The following is a 16,698-nucleotide window of genomic DNA, read 5'->3' on the forward strand; positions in this document are numbered from 1 at the left end:
ATTCTTCAACTAAAAAGCCGTAAGCAAGTTTTGACTGTTTACCATTTGCATATTCTGGTTTATTGTACCAGCTTTCCGGTCAGGGATGGCAGGATGTTTTATGTGATAAAAGACACCAAAGGAATGCCAAGCATTCAATTTGTGAAATTTTATTAGCTGATAACACAATCATGTGATTTATTTGAGATGGACTGGTTAGGGATCAGTGGTCAGAGAAGGTGCTGGGGGAATATGCAATTTACTTTTGATGGTTTGGTTCTTTGTTGTTTCTGTCTGACAAACATCTGTCTTGTACATATGTTAGAACAGGCAATACAGATGGTCAGTATCTGTTTTTTCTTCCCTCTTAGACAATTTTTGAAGTATTTTTTTTCTCAAGCACCAGTGCAGTAGATTTCATGGGAATCGCATTGAATAAAGTTCAGGACTCGTTTTATAGGCAAGGTCTGGGTTTTGAGGACTGGGTTCAGTTCCCAGCTCTCCCACCTTAACACAAAATCAGACTTTATCTATCCCTGCCTTGGCTTCTCACAAGCAAAACGAAAGCTGTAAATACTTCACTGCTCTGGTTAGATGAAGAAATTTCCAGGAACGGAGACAATAACACTCTCAGACAATACCCTTGCATTGCCCGCAACCAAGAGACTGAGTCCAGGTGGTATTATGGTACCATTAGAAGAGATGCTTTGTGGGCACCTCAATATTAAAAACTATTTGTATATGAAGACTGAATATATGACCAAATTTGTCTCCCCACTTTATGTGTTATGTGTAAGATGCTTACTTCTTAACAGAGAAAATGTATGAGACTTTTACTGTGTTACAAGAAATGTGATCTGACATTTAAATTAAGAAAAGGCAAACATATGTTTAAGGGCAAGCCCAATGCTTCTTCTGTTAATCATACCTTTCTATTTATTTTTCTTAGGAAATGTGACCAGGAATTGCACAAGTCAGGGCTGGACAGATGTGTACCCCGCACCATATGCTGTAGCTTGTGGATTTGATTCCAACAGCACTCCAGAAGAGGTTTGTAGAGCTGGATAAGTGTATATCATGACTTACTATCATTAGTAGATAGATAGCAGAATCATGAGGTATTCTGATCGTCTATTTTTTCCATTCCTGTTCTAATTCCCTGAAAATGAAGAATCATCTGGAAGATCTCTGGAAGCAGAGATCAGTGTCTGGTCAAATAGATGATCCTCCCCTTGATTTCCAAGGGGGTGGCAGGAACTCAGCACCTGAGAAAATGAGACCAGTGCCTCTGTGATGCCCAAGTGTAACTTCAGGTGCTTCATGTTCCACGTTCAAATTTGAAACAAGGCCTCCCTTGAGTTATTTGTATTTAGCCTTAAGTAGGTATGGTAATTCCAGTATTTGTAGGTCACACACAATCATCAAAAGATCAGACGGGATAAACCAATATAACTCATTTGTCATCAGTGCAGCTGTGCTGATCTCAACCAGATAAACTCTAGAAAGCTAGGCAACACACACATTTTCAGGCCATGTTACTGAATTTTGAAAGAAAATCCACAAACTGTCTGGCATATTACTTGCAGGTAAATTGGTAATCACTGAACTAGATATAATTAGCTTTCAAATATTATAGAGTGTTGTCATTGCACAGAAAGGAATTTGTTACTGCTTTGCTGCATGCTTAGGCACGAAGGGTAAAGTCTAAAGAAGATAACCAAACTTGTTAGAAGCAGTATTCACCTCACGCAACTAAAAGTTCAACATCTAGTCTAAACTAATCACCTATAGCTCTCCTATAGTCAACCAGAAAAAGCTCATGCTAGAAAAATATTATCTTTTGCTGCAACCATATATTTATATTAAACCTAGGTCCATGTGTTTTTATTTTTGTTTGTTTGTTTGTTTGTTTGTTTCTGCTGTATGACATTTCCCAGTGTTTGTGAATGCTGGACATAAGAAACTTAATAATGAATATATATCTAGTGTGTGTGGTCTGTGTATTGTCACACATTACAAAGGCACTCGAAGAGTTAACAGAAAATCTGAGCTGAACTTTACCAGCCTTAATAGTAAAAGAATTTGGAAAATACCAAAGGGAAAGATACACAAAGAATTTCAGGGATCTACTGAAGAGAGAGCTTTAGTTTGCCTTCGAGGTCAGCCACCTTTTCATATCCTCCTGTCCCATTCCTAAGATGGAGTTTTGTGGCACCAGTTGCATATTGCAAAAGCCATCGTTATGGGTCTGTTCTGGGAAGACCCTCCACCAAGACCTCTAGCTTATGTTCAGCTGCAAAGGGATTTGGGAATTCCTAGGACATGCTTTTGCAACCCAATGGATTGCAGCGCTGCCAGAGTGCTGCGTTACCAAGAGAACATGCATTGTGCTCTTTTAATTCTTTCTTAATTATTTTCTCTTGATTTGCACAGTTTTGTCATGCCGTTTAAGTCTAATTTGTGTGAAAGGTGGCTGAGGGGGGGTGAACATGCAGTCCTAGCCTGTGAAGAATAGATTTCTGTTGTTGTTGAATTGGCTGTCAGTTTGTGGAGGAAGAAATAAAGGGAATAAGAAAAAAAGGAGAACTGCAGGCTGTATGGAACATGAGGTCCAGAGCAGGCTGATAACTATCCATGCCTAAAACACTTCGTGAACTTTAAACATCTACTGGTCTCAAGTCAGAAACAGCAAAATATTTTTGAAAAATAAATAAGAGCTGTGAGTATGGTTTCAATTATAAATTCTGTCAGTCCTTATGAAATAGAAGACATAGCCACCAAAGTAGTGCATTTATGATGTCTGAAATGGTATGTTTCCTTTTCCAATCCAACCTTGAAAACCCATATGTTAGCTAATGGGGTGTTGTTTTACTGTCCCATTATCAGGCATGACGTGTAGCTTCCCCACTCCCTTCCCCCACCTGCTCAGATGGGAGCCACACAACTGTCCCTGTAGGCTCTCTCTGAGGCAATGAAGAAAACAGATCATTTCACCCCACAGTTCTCTCCAGAGGGGCCTCTTTGCACTTACCAGGGGAAACACAGAAGGTTTTAGCATAGGTGATGTGAACACAAAACAAGTTTGCGTGCAGGGCTGCTTGAAGACTTGATATCAGTGTTTCTGTTATTTTGCACTTACAAATGTAAATGTTTCACATTCTAATTCCATTCATCAAGGGACAAATGTAGAGGCTACTGAACAGAAGTGAAAGAAGCTAATTCTCAGTTAATCTGAGTTTAGCATCTACCTTAACTAATCATTCATATTACATTCCAGTGAAATTAAGGACAGGCTTTTAGATGTCGGAGAGGGAATGATAAAATTGTCTAATTTTATTCAGTAAATCACTATAGGTCTAGAGCCAGAACACAGGCATCCTGACGTACATTTCCTTCACTTCTCTAAATCCCTGTTCTTTCTAGGATTAGTATTTTAGTAATCTGAACATTAACAGTGAAATTCCAGTTCCATTTATGATCTTGAATAAAATTATCTCCTTTGATATCTGTAAAACAGGAGGTGATTGTCATTAGCAAGTACAGCAAGGTGGAACCTCAACTGTTCCTTAATGCAGTGCAAGTCCCTCCATGCTCTGCAGGTGGGCGAGCATAGGTATGGCCATATTCTGTAGACTCCATCAGTCTATCAGGTAAATAAATTAGAAAAGAAGCTCTTGCTATGAATCATGACCCAAAGTGCTTAGTGATGTGGATTCATTGAATGAGGCTACAAAGACACTGTGCTTTTATCTTCTCTGAGCTCTGTGATCCAAGGAGCAGTATAGACATGACCAGTGTAGCCTCTGCACTCTCTGAAATTTCTGTCTTAACACCCCTCTAAGCTGGGTTGTGTAAATGCTAGAGGATTACCTCTCATCTCAGCCTCACTGGTCCTGAACAGCACCTAGTGCTTATCAAGGCCCATGAAAATAACCTATAAAAAAATTCAGCTCTTACGGTTATTAAAGAGTGTTTTCCCAGATAAGGTTGGGTTTAGATTTTCTGTCAAAACTGCTTTTTGTGGTTTTGGCTGGTTGGTTGTTTTACAGAAAATGGTGGCAAGGAGGGCAGAGAAGGGTCAATCAAGGGCTAGAAAAATAAGACTTTCTACAAGCTGAGTTGGATTCTCATTAAAACTTTGATTTTTCATTGATAAAACAGATGTCTGAATACCAACTGATCTTTTCTTTTAAAGCTGAGGATCAAAATATATTGATTTAGTGTTGCTGGTGAGCCTTAGGAGAGCTGTTGTTTTTGTTGTTTGTTTTTTTGCCTTATTCCCCCATATTATTTAGACCAGGATTCCCTGTTGGATTTAAATCCCATGGTGCTCCATGTTCAGAGACTCCCTCTGTATGCAATCAGAGAGAAAACTGTGGACTAATTTCCAACTTAACATATATTTCTGTGTGTTCAGTGAGGATATTTTAGTTGTTTTTTTTTTCTTTTTTTTTTTTCTTGCTAAAACACAATGCTTAGCTTCCACAAAAGCAAAACCAATTTCCAGACCAGTTCTGTCCTCAAAATTCATTAATATAATGAAGCTGATCATGCTCACTGCCTAAGAGCTGACATGTCCGTGCACTGTTTAACTGAACATTAGTCAGTTTAGTTTCACAAGGTTATAACCATGTAGCTGTCTCTGCCAGTGTCAAAACAGACTCCTTCCTCTATGAATCTTTCCCTCGTGTAACATTAACCTGGTTTTGGTGCAATCCAAGCTCTGCTGGAACCAGACACATTCCCCTTATTCACACTGGTGGTATTTGAATTATGTAGTCTGGCTGATGTGATTTTAAAGGGTGAAGGAAGTTTTTTATAAGATAACAGAGTAGGATGGTTCCCTTATTTCACCAAGAAAATCAGAAAAATATCAGTGACATGGGTATTTAGGCAAATATTGGCAGCTCTTTGAAAGTTTTTTTGCTTCTTTCCTTCATGTTAGCAAACGTCATTCTATGGCACAGTCAAGACTGGCTACACCATTGGACATACCTTATCGCTCATTGCTCTCACAGCTGCTATGATCATTTTATGTCTCTTCAGGTAAGAGCACGAGCAAAAAAGACAGAGGTAAGGGGATGACTCAAAGGGAATAGTGGCTGTTTAAATATGAATAAGTCAACTGTTTTGTCTATAAACTATGAGTGGATGTAAAACACATCTAATATGGACAGGAGAGGGATGTTCCTCCGTTTTTTGGTATCTGCGTTTTATGATATATGATTTGGGGCATTTGTATGAGAGTTACAACCCCCAGTCCAATTATTTAAGGTGCGATTCATCTGACTAAATGTAAACTTTTACATGGTGGATCTCTGTATCTGAAATACAGGGACTGGGTCAGAATAGTATGGATGAGTATATTTAATGATGAATTTCAGCTAAAGTAGGCATTCAGAATGGGATAGATGGTTCTCACCCCAAATCTACCTCCAGAAATGCATTTCAGAAATACTTCCTACTGTAGCCTATGGAGATCTAGGGCAAAACAGAGTCACCCAGAACCATATTAGATGTGCTAGAGCCTTTGAGTCATGCACAAACTGAACCGGTGTAATGTAGGACCTTCAGGAGCCACAGGCCCTTATGGACTGAAAGGTAGACATGGTACAGCAAATTAAATGGCACGAAATGCCTAAGTTATGGCATCAGAATTCATCCTCAGTTCCTGTTGTTTGCAATAGATTCAGGCATGTATATTCGTGTGTACACAACTGGCCTCACCCTTCATGATCCTTAAGCAGAGATAAACGCTTCCTTTGCACTTCTCAGCATACATGCTCTCTCTGCTCCCCAAACAGTGAATCAGACATATTCAAATTATATTGTCTCAACAAGGTACAAGGTGCCAGCAAAGCTGTTGAAATTGTCAGGGTTCACACACTTCATCTGTGGGAAACGGTGTAATTTGACTTGGTTTTGCCACAAGAACAGAGGACTCAGCTCAGTCCCTTTATCTTGCCATCGTCAGAGATTAAGAGCATAAACTTGCCGATGCACAGTAACTCATTAAAAAGTGGTAATTCAATCATGTTGCTGAGTGAGGTCTGTTGTGGTTCTGATGACTGAACAAAATACACTTGAAAAGCAGACCTGTTTGATGAAAATTCATCTTCAAAATATTGGTGGGCAAGGGAAAGAAAAACCCTTGTGATGTTCTTAATATAATTAATAACTAGCCATTTTAAGTGAATATATTATTCACATTGCTCCAAAAAACCTGCAATATGTGTTAATTTTGGCAGCAGCTGCTAATTTATTTCTCCCCCCGAGGAAATATTTTACCTTTAAAAAAATTATTATAGTACAAACATTCTGTAAAAACAGTCCTTTATCATGAGTGCAGTTTACTGAGTCAAAGCTATTTCTTTTCCAATGGAAAGCAGTATGACGGACCTGTTTTTCACAGAATCACAGAATTTCTAAGTTGGAAGAGACTTCAAGATCATCGAGTCCAACCTCTAACCTAACACTAACAGTCCCCACTAAACCATATCCCTAAGCTCTACATCTAAATGTCTTTTAAAGACTTCCAGGGATGGTGACTCCACCACCTCCCTGGGCAGCCTGTTCCAGTGCCTAACAACCCTTTCAGTAAAGAAGCTCTTCCTAACATCTAACCTAAAACTCCCCTGGCGCAACTTTAGCCCATTCCCCCTCGTCCCTTTTGTGGCTTTAAAAAGACTTAAGTGAATTTGCAGTGATTTACATCAGAACATTGTCTGTGTCAGGGTTTCTAATGTTTAATTGTAATTCTATATCTTGGCAGAAGAAACATGTAAATAGATAAATAATGTTTTTGAGAAGCCTTACTGTTCAGAAATGTTATTATATCTCTCCTCAACAGAAAGCTACACTGTACTCGAAATTATATTCATATGCACCTCTTCATGTCCTTCATAATGAGAGCCATCGCAGTCTTCATAAAAGATGTTATCCTATTTGAAAGTGGAGAATCTGACCACTGCTTTGTGAGCTCAGTAAGTAGCTGTGCACATTGAAGTTTCTGCCGTGTTCTGCTGCCTCTCTTAAACAATGCACCAAAAGTAACTTTGCAAATGTATGTAAGACACTACCTTGGGAAGATTTCAATATTTTTTTTTAATTTGAAAAGAAACAAAAAGCTGATTGTTGAAGCTTAATTTGTGTGGGAAGGGCATAAAATAAATTACCAGGTTGAAAGGTTTGTGGACCTCTAGCCTCTTCTGAGGTCAAACCCACAACTTAGTCACTGCAAGATTTTGGGATTCCAGTCAATCCTGTGCCTACCTCCCAGTTCTGTGCTAATTTCTTAGATATTCTGACCAAAGACTTGCCATCCTCTGCTTAAGGGTTTAATAAAGCCTTTCCCCTCAGTGGTGGTGGGAGATCCAGATTCAGGTAACTTCACAGGTTAAATACCGACACATGAGCTCCATGTGTAAAGTGCAATCACAGTCAGCTGATATCTAACCAATATGTCTGCTAGGGTCCAGACAGCTGTCCCCCTCATTTTGAAGAAGGCACCTACATCTGGTGAGGTGGATGGCTCTCTGAGCTCCACTGATTGTATTGACCAGATTTCTGTATGAGTTCAGGCAGGAAATCTATATATAGACATCCCTGTCTATTTTTCATCTGGATCTGTATCCCACACTAACGTGGAACTGTGAGATTTCTCCTCTGGGATGAAAAAAGAGGAGAATAAAGGAGTTGGTGTATTTTCTCCTCTTTCAGACTCAGTGTAATCAACTGGAGCAAACATTAAGGAGAGCTGTTTATCTAATGGCAGTGTTGCTGACAATAGCAGGGGACTGGACACAGCAGTCCAACAGATCTCTCCAAGACCTGTGTTTCTCTGCATCATAAAGCAACAGAAAAGACTGTCTTTTCTCTTCCCAGTCTCACCACCCAATCTCTTCCTTGTCTTTTGACTTTTCTGTATCCGTACCCTGAGTTCCATCCCTGCTGCTGTAATGGCTTTTCTGCTTGAGCACTTCCCAGTTAATATCAAAGAGCAGCCTACTCCCATCATTTCCCTGAGAACTGTCTACACCATGTCCCCATTGCAGTGACCACATACCACCCACCCTTTGCTTTTTCTTTTCTTTCTTTTTCCTCTGTGGTTCGCTGGGATGTGTATTCTTCAGCAATGGGACTTTATTATGTAGGCCCATGAATGGTTACAATGATATATAAACATGGATGAACAATTGGCTGGTGTCTGCTGCCACAGATAATTGCCAATGCTAATTGGCAGAGGAGCCAAGAACCCAATGAACCATGGAGTTTGACCTAACCTCTCACTCCTGCGGGAGTTTTCACCAGGACGTGACTCGGGCATGATTGCAGAAGGCTCTGTGAGAAGTGTCTGCTGCAATAGTCCATCCTGAAGCACTTCTGTGTATAAATACTGGGCTTTGTCCTGCAGAATCTGTCGTTCCTGGAAGCCAGACTCATGGCTGCCACCGTTGTGTGTGTTTCTCCTCATCAGAGGATTTTGATGGGAAATGCCAGTTCAGGGTGAATGGTTGGATCCTACAGAAGGGTTACAAAAGTATGTGGAATAAATGTCTTCACTACACAGGACTGAGCTTACCCTTTGCAGAATATGGGCGATATTTTAGGCCATAAGGAAAAAATACCTGTATGGAATGCAATCACAATGCCTTTCCTAATATTCATCTGCTTGCAAACAGTTATAAAATCCGTTGAATTTATGTCGGGTTTGGTTGCATTAGGTTGGATTGAGCTACGTGAAATAATTGCATTGTTGTGCTTTGAACTTGCAGGATATGATTTTGGCTTGGGGCACATGGGTGCTAACTAGTTGATATACCCAGGACCTACTATAGGATTTATGGAAGGTTTCATGTTTCTACTGATAATGCAAGATATGGCCTTGAGCTCATTCAGTCTGAGGAGAGATTTGAACAAACAATTTAATTTACCGAATGCTGTCACCACTATGCTGTTTCAGAAGAGGGGAGAACCAAAGCAATAGAGGTCTTTTTATTAGAAGAGAAAGTACTGCACTTAGTTCCTATGAGGAAAAAAAGGACAAAAGCACCTCCCTTCTGAAACAGATTCAGGGATATATAAAATCCAAATGAATTACAACCTCTCCCAGCATTACTGAGGAAGGGATCTATTTCCTGAATTTAACCTTAACTGTTGCAGTACAAAGACATAAAATGATGTTTTATGCACTAGCCACTTAAAAATATTTTAAGCTCGCAACCAACATATGTGCCAATGCTCCAATCTGTTAGGAATTCCACTTAATATAGATGAATATGTAATTGAAAAAACATGTTCATGGGCTTTGCTGCAGCAGCATTTTTACTTCATTTTATCTAGTATAGGAAAGCTCAGTTACAGTGCTAATTCTATGGCAATTTAAACTGAAATACATGTAGTTTTGGGTTATAGAATCACAGGTTCATAGAACCATTTAGGTTGGAAAAATACCTTCAAGATCATTAAGTCCAACCATTACCATTGAGATCAACATGAATGCCCTGAAAAATAAAGTGTGTTGGGTATCTCTATGACCAGAGAGAATGTGGCCATAAGCATTTCAGGGACTCAGGGCCAATGCCGCCAATCACTTGATAGATCCACTCCTGAGGGAAAGAAAAGTCTTCCTGCTTCAGTGAAAAATGTACCCTGCCTTTCATGGGGCAGAAACCCTGAGCTGACAAGCAAGGCTCATTTGCATAAGCAAATGTAGCAGGCTTAAATGACCATTGATCCCAAGACCTACACAAAGTGGCCCAGGCCCTTTGTGCTGCTATAAGGATCACCAGTAGCAGCTTTGCAAATGTCCTTCACCTCTCCCCAGCTGCCCAAATGAATTAGGTGTGTCCTTAGGTGTATAGCAGCATGTAGACTGACCCTTAGAGAAGGCTCTAAAAACACATTGGGATTTTCCAGTGGGAAACAAAGCACCGCCAGAGACTTTGAATATTTTGGAGAGGTAGAAACAGTAGAGAAATCTCATGCCCATGTATACACACAGCTTATTGCCAAATGTGCCAGCAGTCAGTAGTAGACTGAACCTCACTTTCTTTGTCATGCCCTCAGTCGTAATGTTTGTAGTTATGTGAAACTGAATCATCATGTTGGCTTAAATTACTCTAAGATAGGCATATGTTCATGTGTTAGTGAATATGGGCTTTAAGCACCCAGATGTAGAGATGATCAGGCTAGGAGGGTTCTGTGAAATCGCCCACACCGATTTTTCCAATAACTATTTGTTACAATTCATTCAGAATACATTCAGTTTAATCATTCAGTCAATCATTTAGTCTTCACTTAGTCAATCATTTCTGATAGAAAACTTATGGCATGTGGCTTCATTGCATCCAACAGTTACTCATAATGCACAAAAATTTGCATCACTTTCCAGTCTGTATTTGACTGCATTTTTCTGTGTTCTTTTTTGTTGTTGTCGTTGCCAGACTGAAGAACCCTCTTAGCAAATTTTAGTTTTTTTCATATTAATTTTCTCTACGATTTGTGACCTTCCATTTAAGCATTCCCACACTTTGTCTTCTTCTGTCTTCCTCTCTCTGGAAAATGTCGGGTGAAGCTCAGTAGCCAAAATAGCAAACCTGGTAGAAGGATTGAACTGAACTCTTTGCTTGTCTTTTCATTTGATTTTGTGTGTGAGTGTGTTTTAATGGCTAAGCTTTGATTTAGTTTCATGAATGTAATATCTGGATAGCATAATGATGAACCACTTATGTTTCCAGCCTAGCTGAAGACAAAGAAGCCAACAGTTTGATATAAATAAATATTCAGTTCTAGAGATTGAATTCAGACTTCTGTTGAGCTCTGCAAATTTGCCTTTGCTGAGAATTCAGCCAAGGGAGGGATCATTTCTCTTTGTCCTTTTGCATTCCAGTAAGACAATCAAATTCCAATGAGAAATTCTTTTTTGCAAAGGAGGGCAGGACCTTTAGCAATAGTGAGCATATATGTCTCGTATTTTCAGAGTAGAAAATTAGTTTTTTAACATGAGCTGCCTCAGGCCAAATTGATAAAAGCTACAGGCTCCTACATAAACTTTATATATGGAAGTTGAAGACAGACACATTTTCTTTTCCAACACATCCCCATCTGGATTCAAATCCATCCAACTTCATGGAGAGTGCTTTGATATGCAGGCTATTGTGAAAACTGGAAGAGTATGTATCTTTTTAAGCACTTGTATAAAAATAAAACTGATATTCAGAAGGCCATAGGTATGAAGAGTTTCTGACCTAGTAGTTGGAGACTGCATCTGACCTCTAGACTAGGGAGCAACAGAACCAGGTTCTGCTGCAAGGATTTTTCTTGTGGTTTACTCAGCACTCTAAGTCCTTCACAGCCCCTGGAAGAACACAGCCCCTGGATGTACACAGCCCCTGGATGAACACAGCCCCTGGTTCATCTAGTGGTGTTTTATAGGACAGAAGGTCCCCAGCTCTACTCTCTGAAAAAAAAAAAAAAATAGAAAAAAGTTGGCAGGAGTCTGAAAAGGAGGGAGAGTTGGAAATTAGAGACACAGCCCTTTTATTGGTTACATTCTCTGTGATAGACATCTACTCTCACCTACACAAAAGAGGGCAAGCTCATTTTAGCATCACAGACTGGCGTCTGATGAACTTTGGCTGACTGGCTTGGGGGATGATTCTGGCACTACTCTGTCTGCAGACAAAGAGAATTTTTCCCTTGACTTTAATTGGAGTTGGGTCAAGCCCCAAAATGTGTAAATTCATCAGCTGGCACTCTTTCAGTAGTTCAGCTCATTGCTGCAGAACTGCTCCCCATCCACTGAATTCAGTTGGACAAGTCAGGCACAAAGATGCTGCCTGAGATAAGGAAAGGCTTTAAAGTCTCTTCTGCCATGAAAATGAGACCCGGTATGAAGTGAGGACTGCCTCTTTTTGCTCAGCTGTGTAGAGTGATGAAGACCCTCAGCCTTCCCACCTGATAGATAGCAGCCACATTTGGTTTTCATCCCAAGGAGCAGCACAAGGAGAAAAAGAAAAATTACTGTTAATGGAATATTTCTCACTCTGCTCTTCCACTCAAGTCTTACCTGAACCACTTTACCTGTCCAAAAAAAAATTGTGACACACAGCCAAACAGTTTCTGTTGGCTTCAAGGACAGGTGTTGAAATATACTGGTTTCAGTTCTTTCTGAGCTTTTTGACAGCATTTGGCTTCTACTTATGATCTCCTGAGAATGTCTGTGGTGTTGCTGTCACAACACAAACCTAACACACCCATTTCCTTGGTCTACATTTTTACCGCTAAGTTAGATAGAGAGATTTGCTTGTACCTGGCAGTGGAATATAATCTTTATATTATCTGATCTCCCCATAGCTGCTGCTATCCCTGTATCTGCTGATCACTGCTACATTTGAAGTTTTACAGCAAAGTAAATGACAGAGAAAGAAAAATAACTAGAGAAAGCTCCTGTATGTGATACAAAAAAAAAAAAAAAAAAAAAAAAAAAAGTGAAAGAAAAGAAAAGAAAAAAGGAAAGAAAGAAAGAAAGAAAGAAAGAAAGAAAGAAAGAAAGAAAGAAAGAAAGAAAGAAAGAAAGAAAGAAAGAAAGAAAGAAAGAAAGAAAGAAAGAAAGAAAGAAAGAAAGAAAGAAAGAAAGAAAGAAAGAAAGAAAGAAAGAAAGAAAGAAAGAAAGAAAGAAAGAAAGAAAGAAAGAAAGAAAGAAAGAAAGAAAGAAAGAAAGAAGAAGAAATGGGGCTGTTTTATGTTTGCCAAATCTCTTTCAAATCTCACACCAGCATTTCAAGGTTCACTTCACCAAAGGTATTGAGGCACTTCTAGAAAGCATCAGAAAATGGAGAGGAGGAGGGGGGAAAAGGAGAGACAAAGAGGCTACAGCTACATTCTTTAATTAACAGAGGCCTAATAGTGAAAATATTACGCATGAGCAAATAAAGCTAAAAATAAAAAATAATGCCTTCAAGTACACTTTGAAAATCAGGGCCAGAGTTAATCTGAGGTTTTACTGGCAAATTCAGTGATGAAGGGTGTGTGAAGCAATGAGAAGCTATAAATAGGTTTTGGATGTGTACTGACCATGGTCAGCAGCAGCCAGCAGCATGAGAGATGGGCAACCTATCTACCTCAGCTTTTTTACATTCTTGTTTTGAATTTATTATTATCCAGAAACACTCCACACAGGAATGTGATATCTTACCATCTCTTCTAGAATAGAAGAGGTCTCCACCTGTACAAGCCACCATTCTGATATTTATGAAGGAGACATAAACCACCTCATACATGCCACAGGAAGAGGGCATGCACACAGGTACTTGCTGTGAAGCTGCTGGCAAACAGTAACTTCCTTCTTTGTTAGTGAGACAGCAGTTTCTGGCAACCCCATCTTTGCACAAAGACACAACTCTGATCAGGGCTGGCAGTAGTAAGTAAAGAATAAAACAGGTTGGGAAGAAGGGTTGTGGTGTCTGGAGATGGAGATCCACTAAAATGATGTGGGAGAAGAAGGGAGCATATGTCTGAGTTTGGGAAGAAGAGAATGTGCAGTGTTGGAGAATGAAGAAAACCTTGAGTGTCAGGGAAGCTGGAGGTAAAACAACCATTTTGAGACAGGGAGGTAATGAATGGCAGTGATAAAGCTGGGTGCTTGGCATGTGGCACCAGAGGCGTGCCTGCCTAGGAAAGTGAGGAAGGTCCATGGATGCAATGATCCATTCTTGAAAGGAGAAAGTATTAGATTCTGGGTCATGCCCCTTCTGCACCTTGGACTGTTGTCATGCAACCCTTGAGAGGGTCTAGACCTTGCAGACCAAGCTCTAACATGGTTTTACATTGTTTTACTTGGATGAGTTAACCCTTACCTTTCTCCTTTGCTCTTGGAAATAACCCAGGCGTGAAGGTAGCAAGTTAGACTGTGGGAGAGCTCTGAAGCAGGAACTTCCTTTGAAAAAGTGACTTTATCTCACCTGACACTGCAATGTCCCAGTCATGTGCTGGCACCTTAGAGCAATGCAGAACGACAAGAGAACATGGGGCAGATGTGGAGAAGGACATTATTAAAACTCTGACCAACTTCTTCCTTTAGCTGCTGACTTGTGGTTCACTTGCCTTATTACTGAAGATGTGTTCAGAAGTGCCGTTATCATTCTTCAGCTGATGAGCGTGAAATAAGGACAGTTACCCCATTTACCAAGACAATTCTATTTTTATGTTTAAGCTCAACTCTGAGTCATCTGACACAGAGGCTAGACCATCTAGAACTAATCAACATCTTACAAATATTCACAAGACCAACTTCCCCTCCCCTCCAAAAAAAAAATAAAATCAAACCAATATTCCTAAGAGACAAAATAGAAAGGTCCAGGCCCTCAAGGCTGTCAGTTACATAACCCTTGTTAAAGTCAGACGAAGAGAAATGCTTAAATAGCCGTGAGGATTGCAGTCACGGGGCTTAAACTTGCTTCTTATGTGAGGTACAGCAGACATAAGAGCTGCCTATGGAATTGAATAGATAGTGTTGTGTTTGAGGAGGCCTCCGTGGGAAGTGGGCTAGGCATAAAATGTAGTCACGTGGACCACATTTTTTAGTTGGAGTAAATGAGTATAGCTCCATTTGTTTTAGCAGAGTTTGCAAGGTTTCTGCCAGTTGAGGATCTGACCCTCTGTGCTTTGCTGGGTTGGAAGCACATAAAGTAGAGGTTGTTTTATGTAATTTCTGTATTAGCAGAGAGAGACTTTTAAATACCTTACCATTTTCAACTAGCTTTCAATTTGCATTAAAGATGTGAAGCACCACAAAAAGACAAGGTTACCTTAGGGGACTTTGGGGCCCATATGCATTTGGCTATTGCTAGAGCAATGATACTCTATCCAGAGAAATAATACCCTACCCAGGCTCAGTCCTGGCCCAGCCCAGCCAGCACAAGTGGAAGTAAGGGCAGAGGAAAGAGACATGGAGATTGAGCCCGATGTCTTCCTTCCGATATGAACATCCTTCCACTGTCATACTGGAAGCCAGGAAGACTTAGCTTGCTGAAGCAGTGTGTGCGTGTGCATGCATATTGCTGTGTGGCACAGCTCATCAGTCTAGAAATAGCATTTCTGTTTTGTGAAGGCAGTGACAAATCAACAAGCTTACACACAAATCCAGGTTATAATGGCTTAATAAATTGCCCTGTGACAGCTGACATTCAGTAAGTATTCCAGTGTGTGCTCTTAGGCAAAGATGGGTGCATGAAAATGTAATGCATTGTGACCTAGAGGAAAGAAGGTTAAGATAAATTGAATTAATTTGCTATTGCTAAGGCTTAAGAGCACTCCCACATAATGTTTCTGGGGTACCGGTGTTGCAAAGCAGCATGTTAACAGGGAAAATCCGTGTTTGAGGTCTATTATTCCTGTGTCTGAGATAGATGGTTATCATGAGCCCTCTCTGAATTCAGATACATTGATCTGTCTGCCGTACATTGCATAGGGATGACTTACAATTGAATCTGCTAGGGCAGCAAGAGCTGAAGAATCTGTTATCAAGATGTAAAATTATTATTCTAATGAAGGTCTCTAAAGACATTTTTTTCTTTATTTTAATTCCTGAAAGATGAAAATTTGCTTTAACCAAGGCTTTAAACTTGACAGTTTAGGTCCTCACAAACTAAAGGTTACAAGCTCCAATCAGAAGCCACATCATCTCTATCGAGATGACATTTTAAGAATTTCCTTCATCAAACTTCTTTACACATAGACAGTGCTAGGACTCAACACCCAAAATTTCCATGCATCTCCCACGAAAGCTTGCAGAGCCACCCACTAATGTAGCAATTTAGCATTTAAGATTGCTTGCTTGTCAGACTCCATGACAGGGGAGGAAGAAAGGAGTGAAATACACCCAAGTGGCTTAGGAGAAGTTTTCTTTGAATAGATCTTGCTTCCCTTTCATGGTAGAACACAAACATTGCGGGTCTTTTTTTATTTGATTACCTGTTTGATTCTAGTCTGCAGCTGCAATTAAAGTGAGGGAAGAAATAAGCAGTGGCTTTGTGCCAGCCTGTCTTGTTTGTTTGTGTATTTAATTTGTTTTATTTTTCTGTTGTTACACAAAAGCAGGAGCGTGCCAGGGGTAAGTTAGCAATTTCTTTTCCTTTTATTTTTTGTGGCTAAGCAAATTGGCTTGACCTAGGTGCTCATTTTTGGAGAAACAGAATCACCCAGTAAGAAACTGTTTTATTTCTGTCAACAATTCCCATTGACGTCACGCAGAATTTCTGTAAATTAGGCCTCCAGCATGAAGCCCTGTTGAAGTCAGCAGGGGCTTTGCCATTGGCCTCTGTAGGGTCAAACCATCACCCTAATTGTCTCTGAAGAAGACTAGACACAGCAGCAGAAGGCTGAGATAACAATTGGTATTCACACTTTCAGTTTGCCAAATCAACTTCTGGAAATGTCTTCTCTACTGCAGTTCCTCCTTTAGGACCTTGGATGAGGCATGCTCTTCCATTTTTCTGTCAAAGCCAACTAAGTAGTGAAAATATATAAAAGCCAGTAGCCTTACGCATGGAAATGAGACAAGAAATAGGTGTAGGCTTTAAAGATACAACGTTGCATCTTTGCCAAATCCTCATGAGAGGTCTAAGCCAGGATCAAGTCACTATGGAATAACCACCTTCCTAAATGAAAAGCTCACTGAACATCACCTTCACCTTTCCTTTCTTAACAGAGGCAGTA

General features: G+C 40.0%; 1 protein-coding gene across 1 annotated transcript in view; it reads left to right on the forward strand.

The window, feature by feature from the left end:
• Positions 1-16,698, forward strand: part of LOC101790354 (vasoactive intestinal polypeptide receptor) — a 114,534-nt gene that overhangs the window by 68,171 nt on the left and 29,665 nt on the right. The window contains exons 4-6 of the mRNA XM_005023238.5: positions 929-1,029; positions 4,925-5,025; positions 6,830-6,962. Coding sequence (XP_005023295.1) covers positions 929-1,029; positions 4,925-5,025; positions 6,830-6,962 — 335 coding nt within the window. The remainder of the gene's footprint in view (positions 1-928; positions 1,030-4,924; positions 5,026-6,829; positions 6,963-16,698) is intronic.

This window comes from Anas platyrhynchos, chromosome 2 (genome assembly GCF_047663525.1).
Source record: "Anas platyrhynchos isolate ZD024472 breed Pekin duck chromosome 2, IASCAAS_PekinDuck_T2T, whole genome shotgun sequence".
In the NCBI taxonomy this organism is placed as follows: Eukaryota; Metazoa; Chordata; class Aves; order Anseriformes; family Anatidae; genus Anas; species Anas platyrhynchos.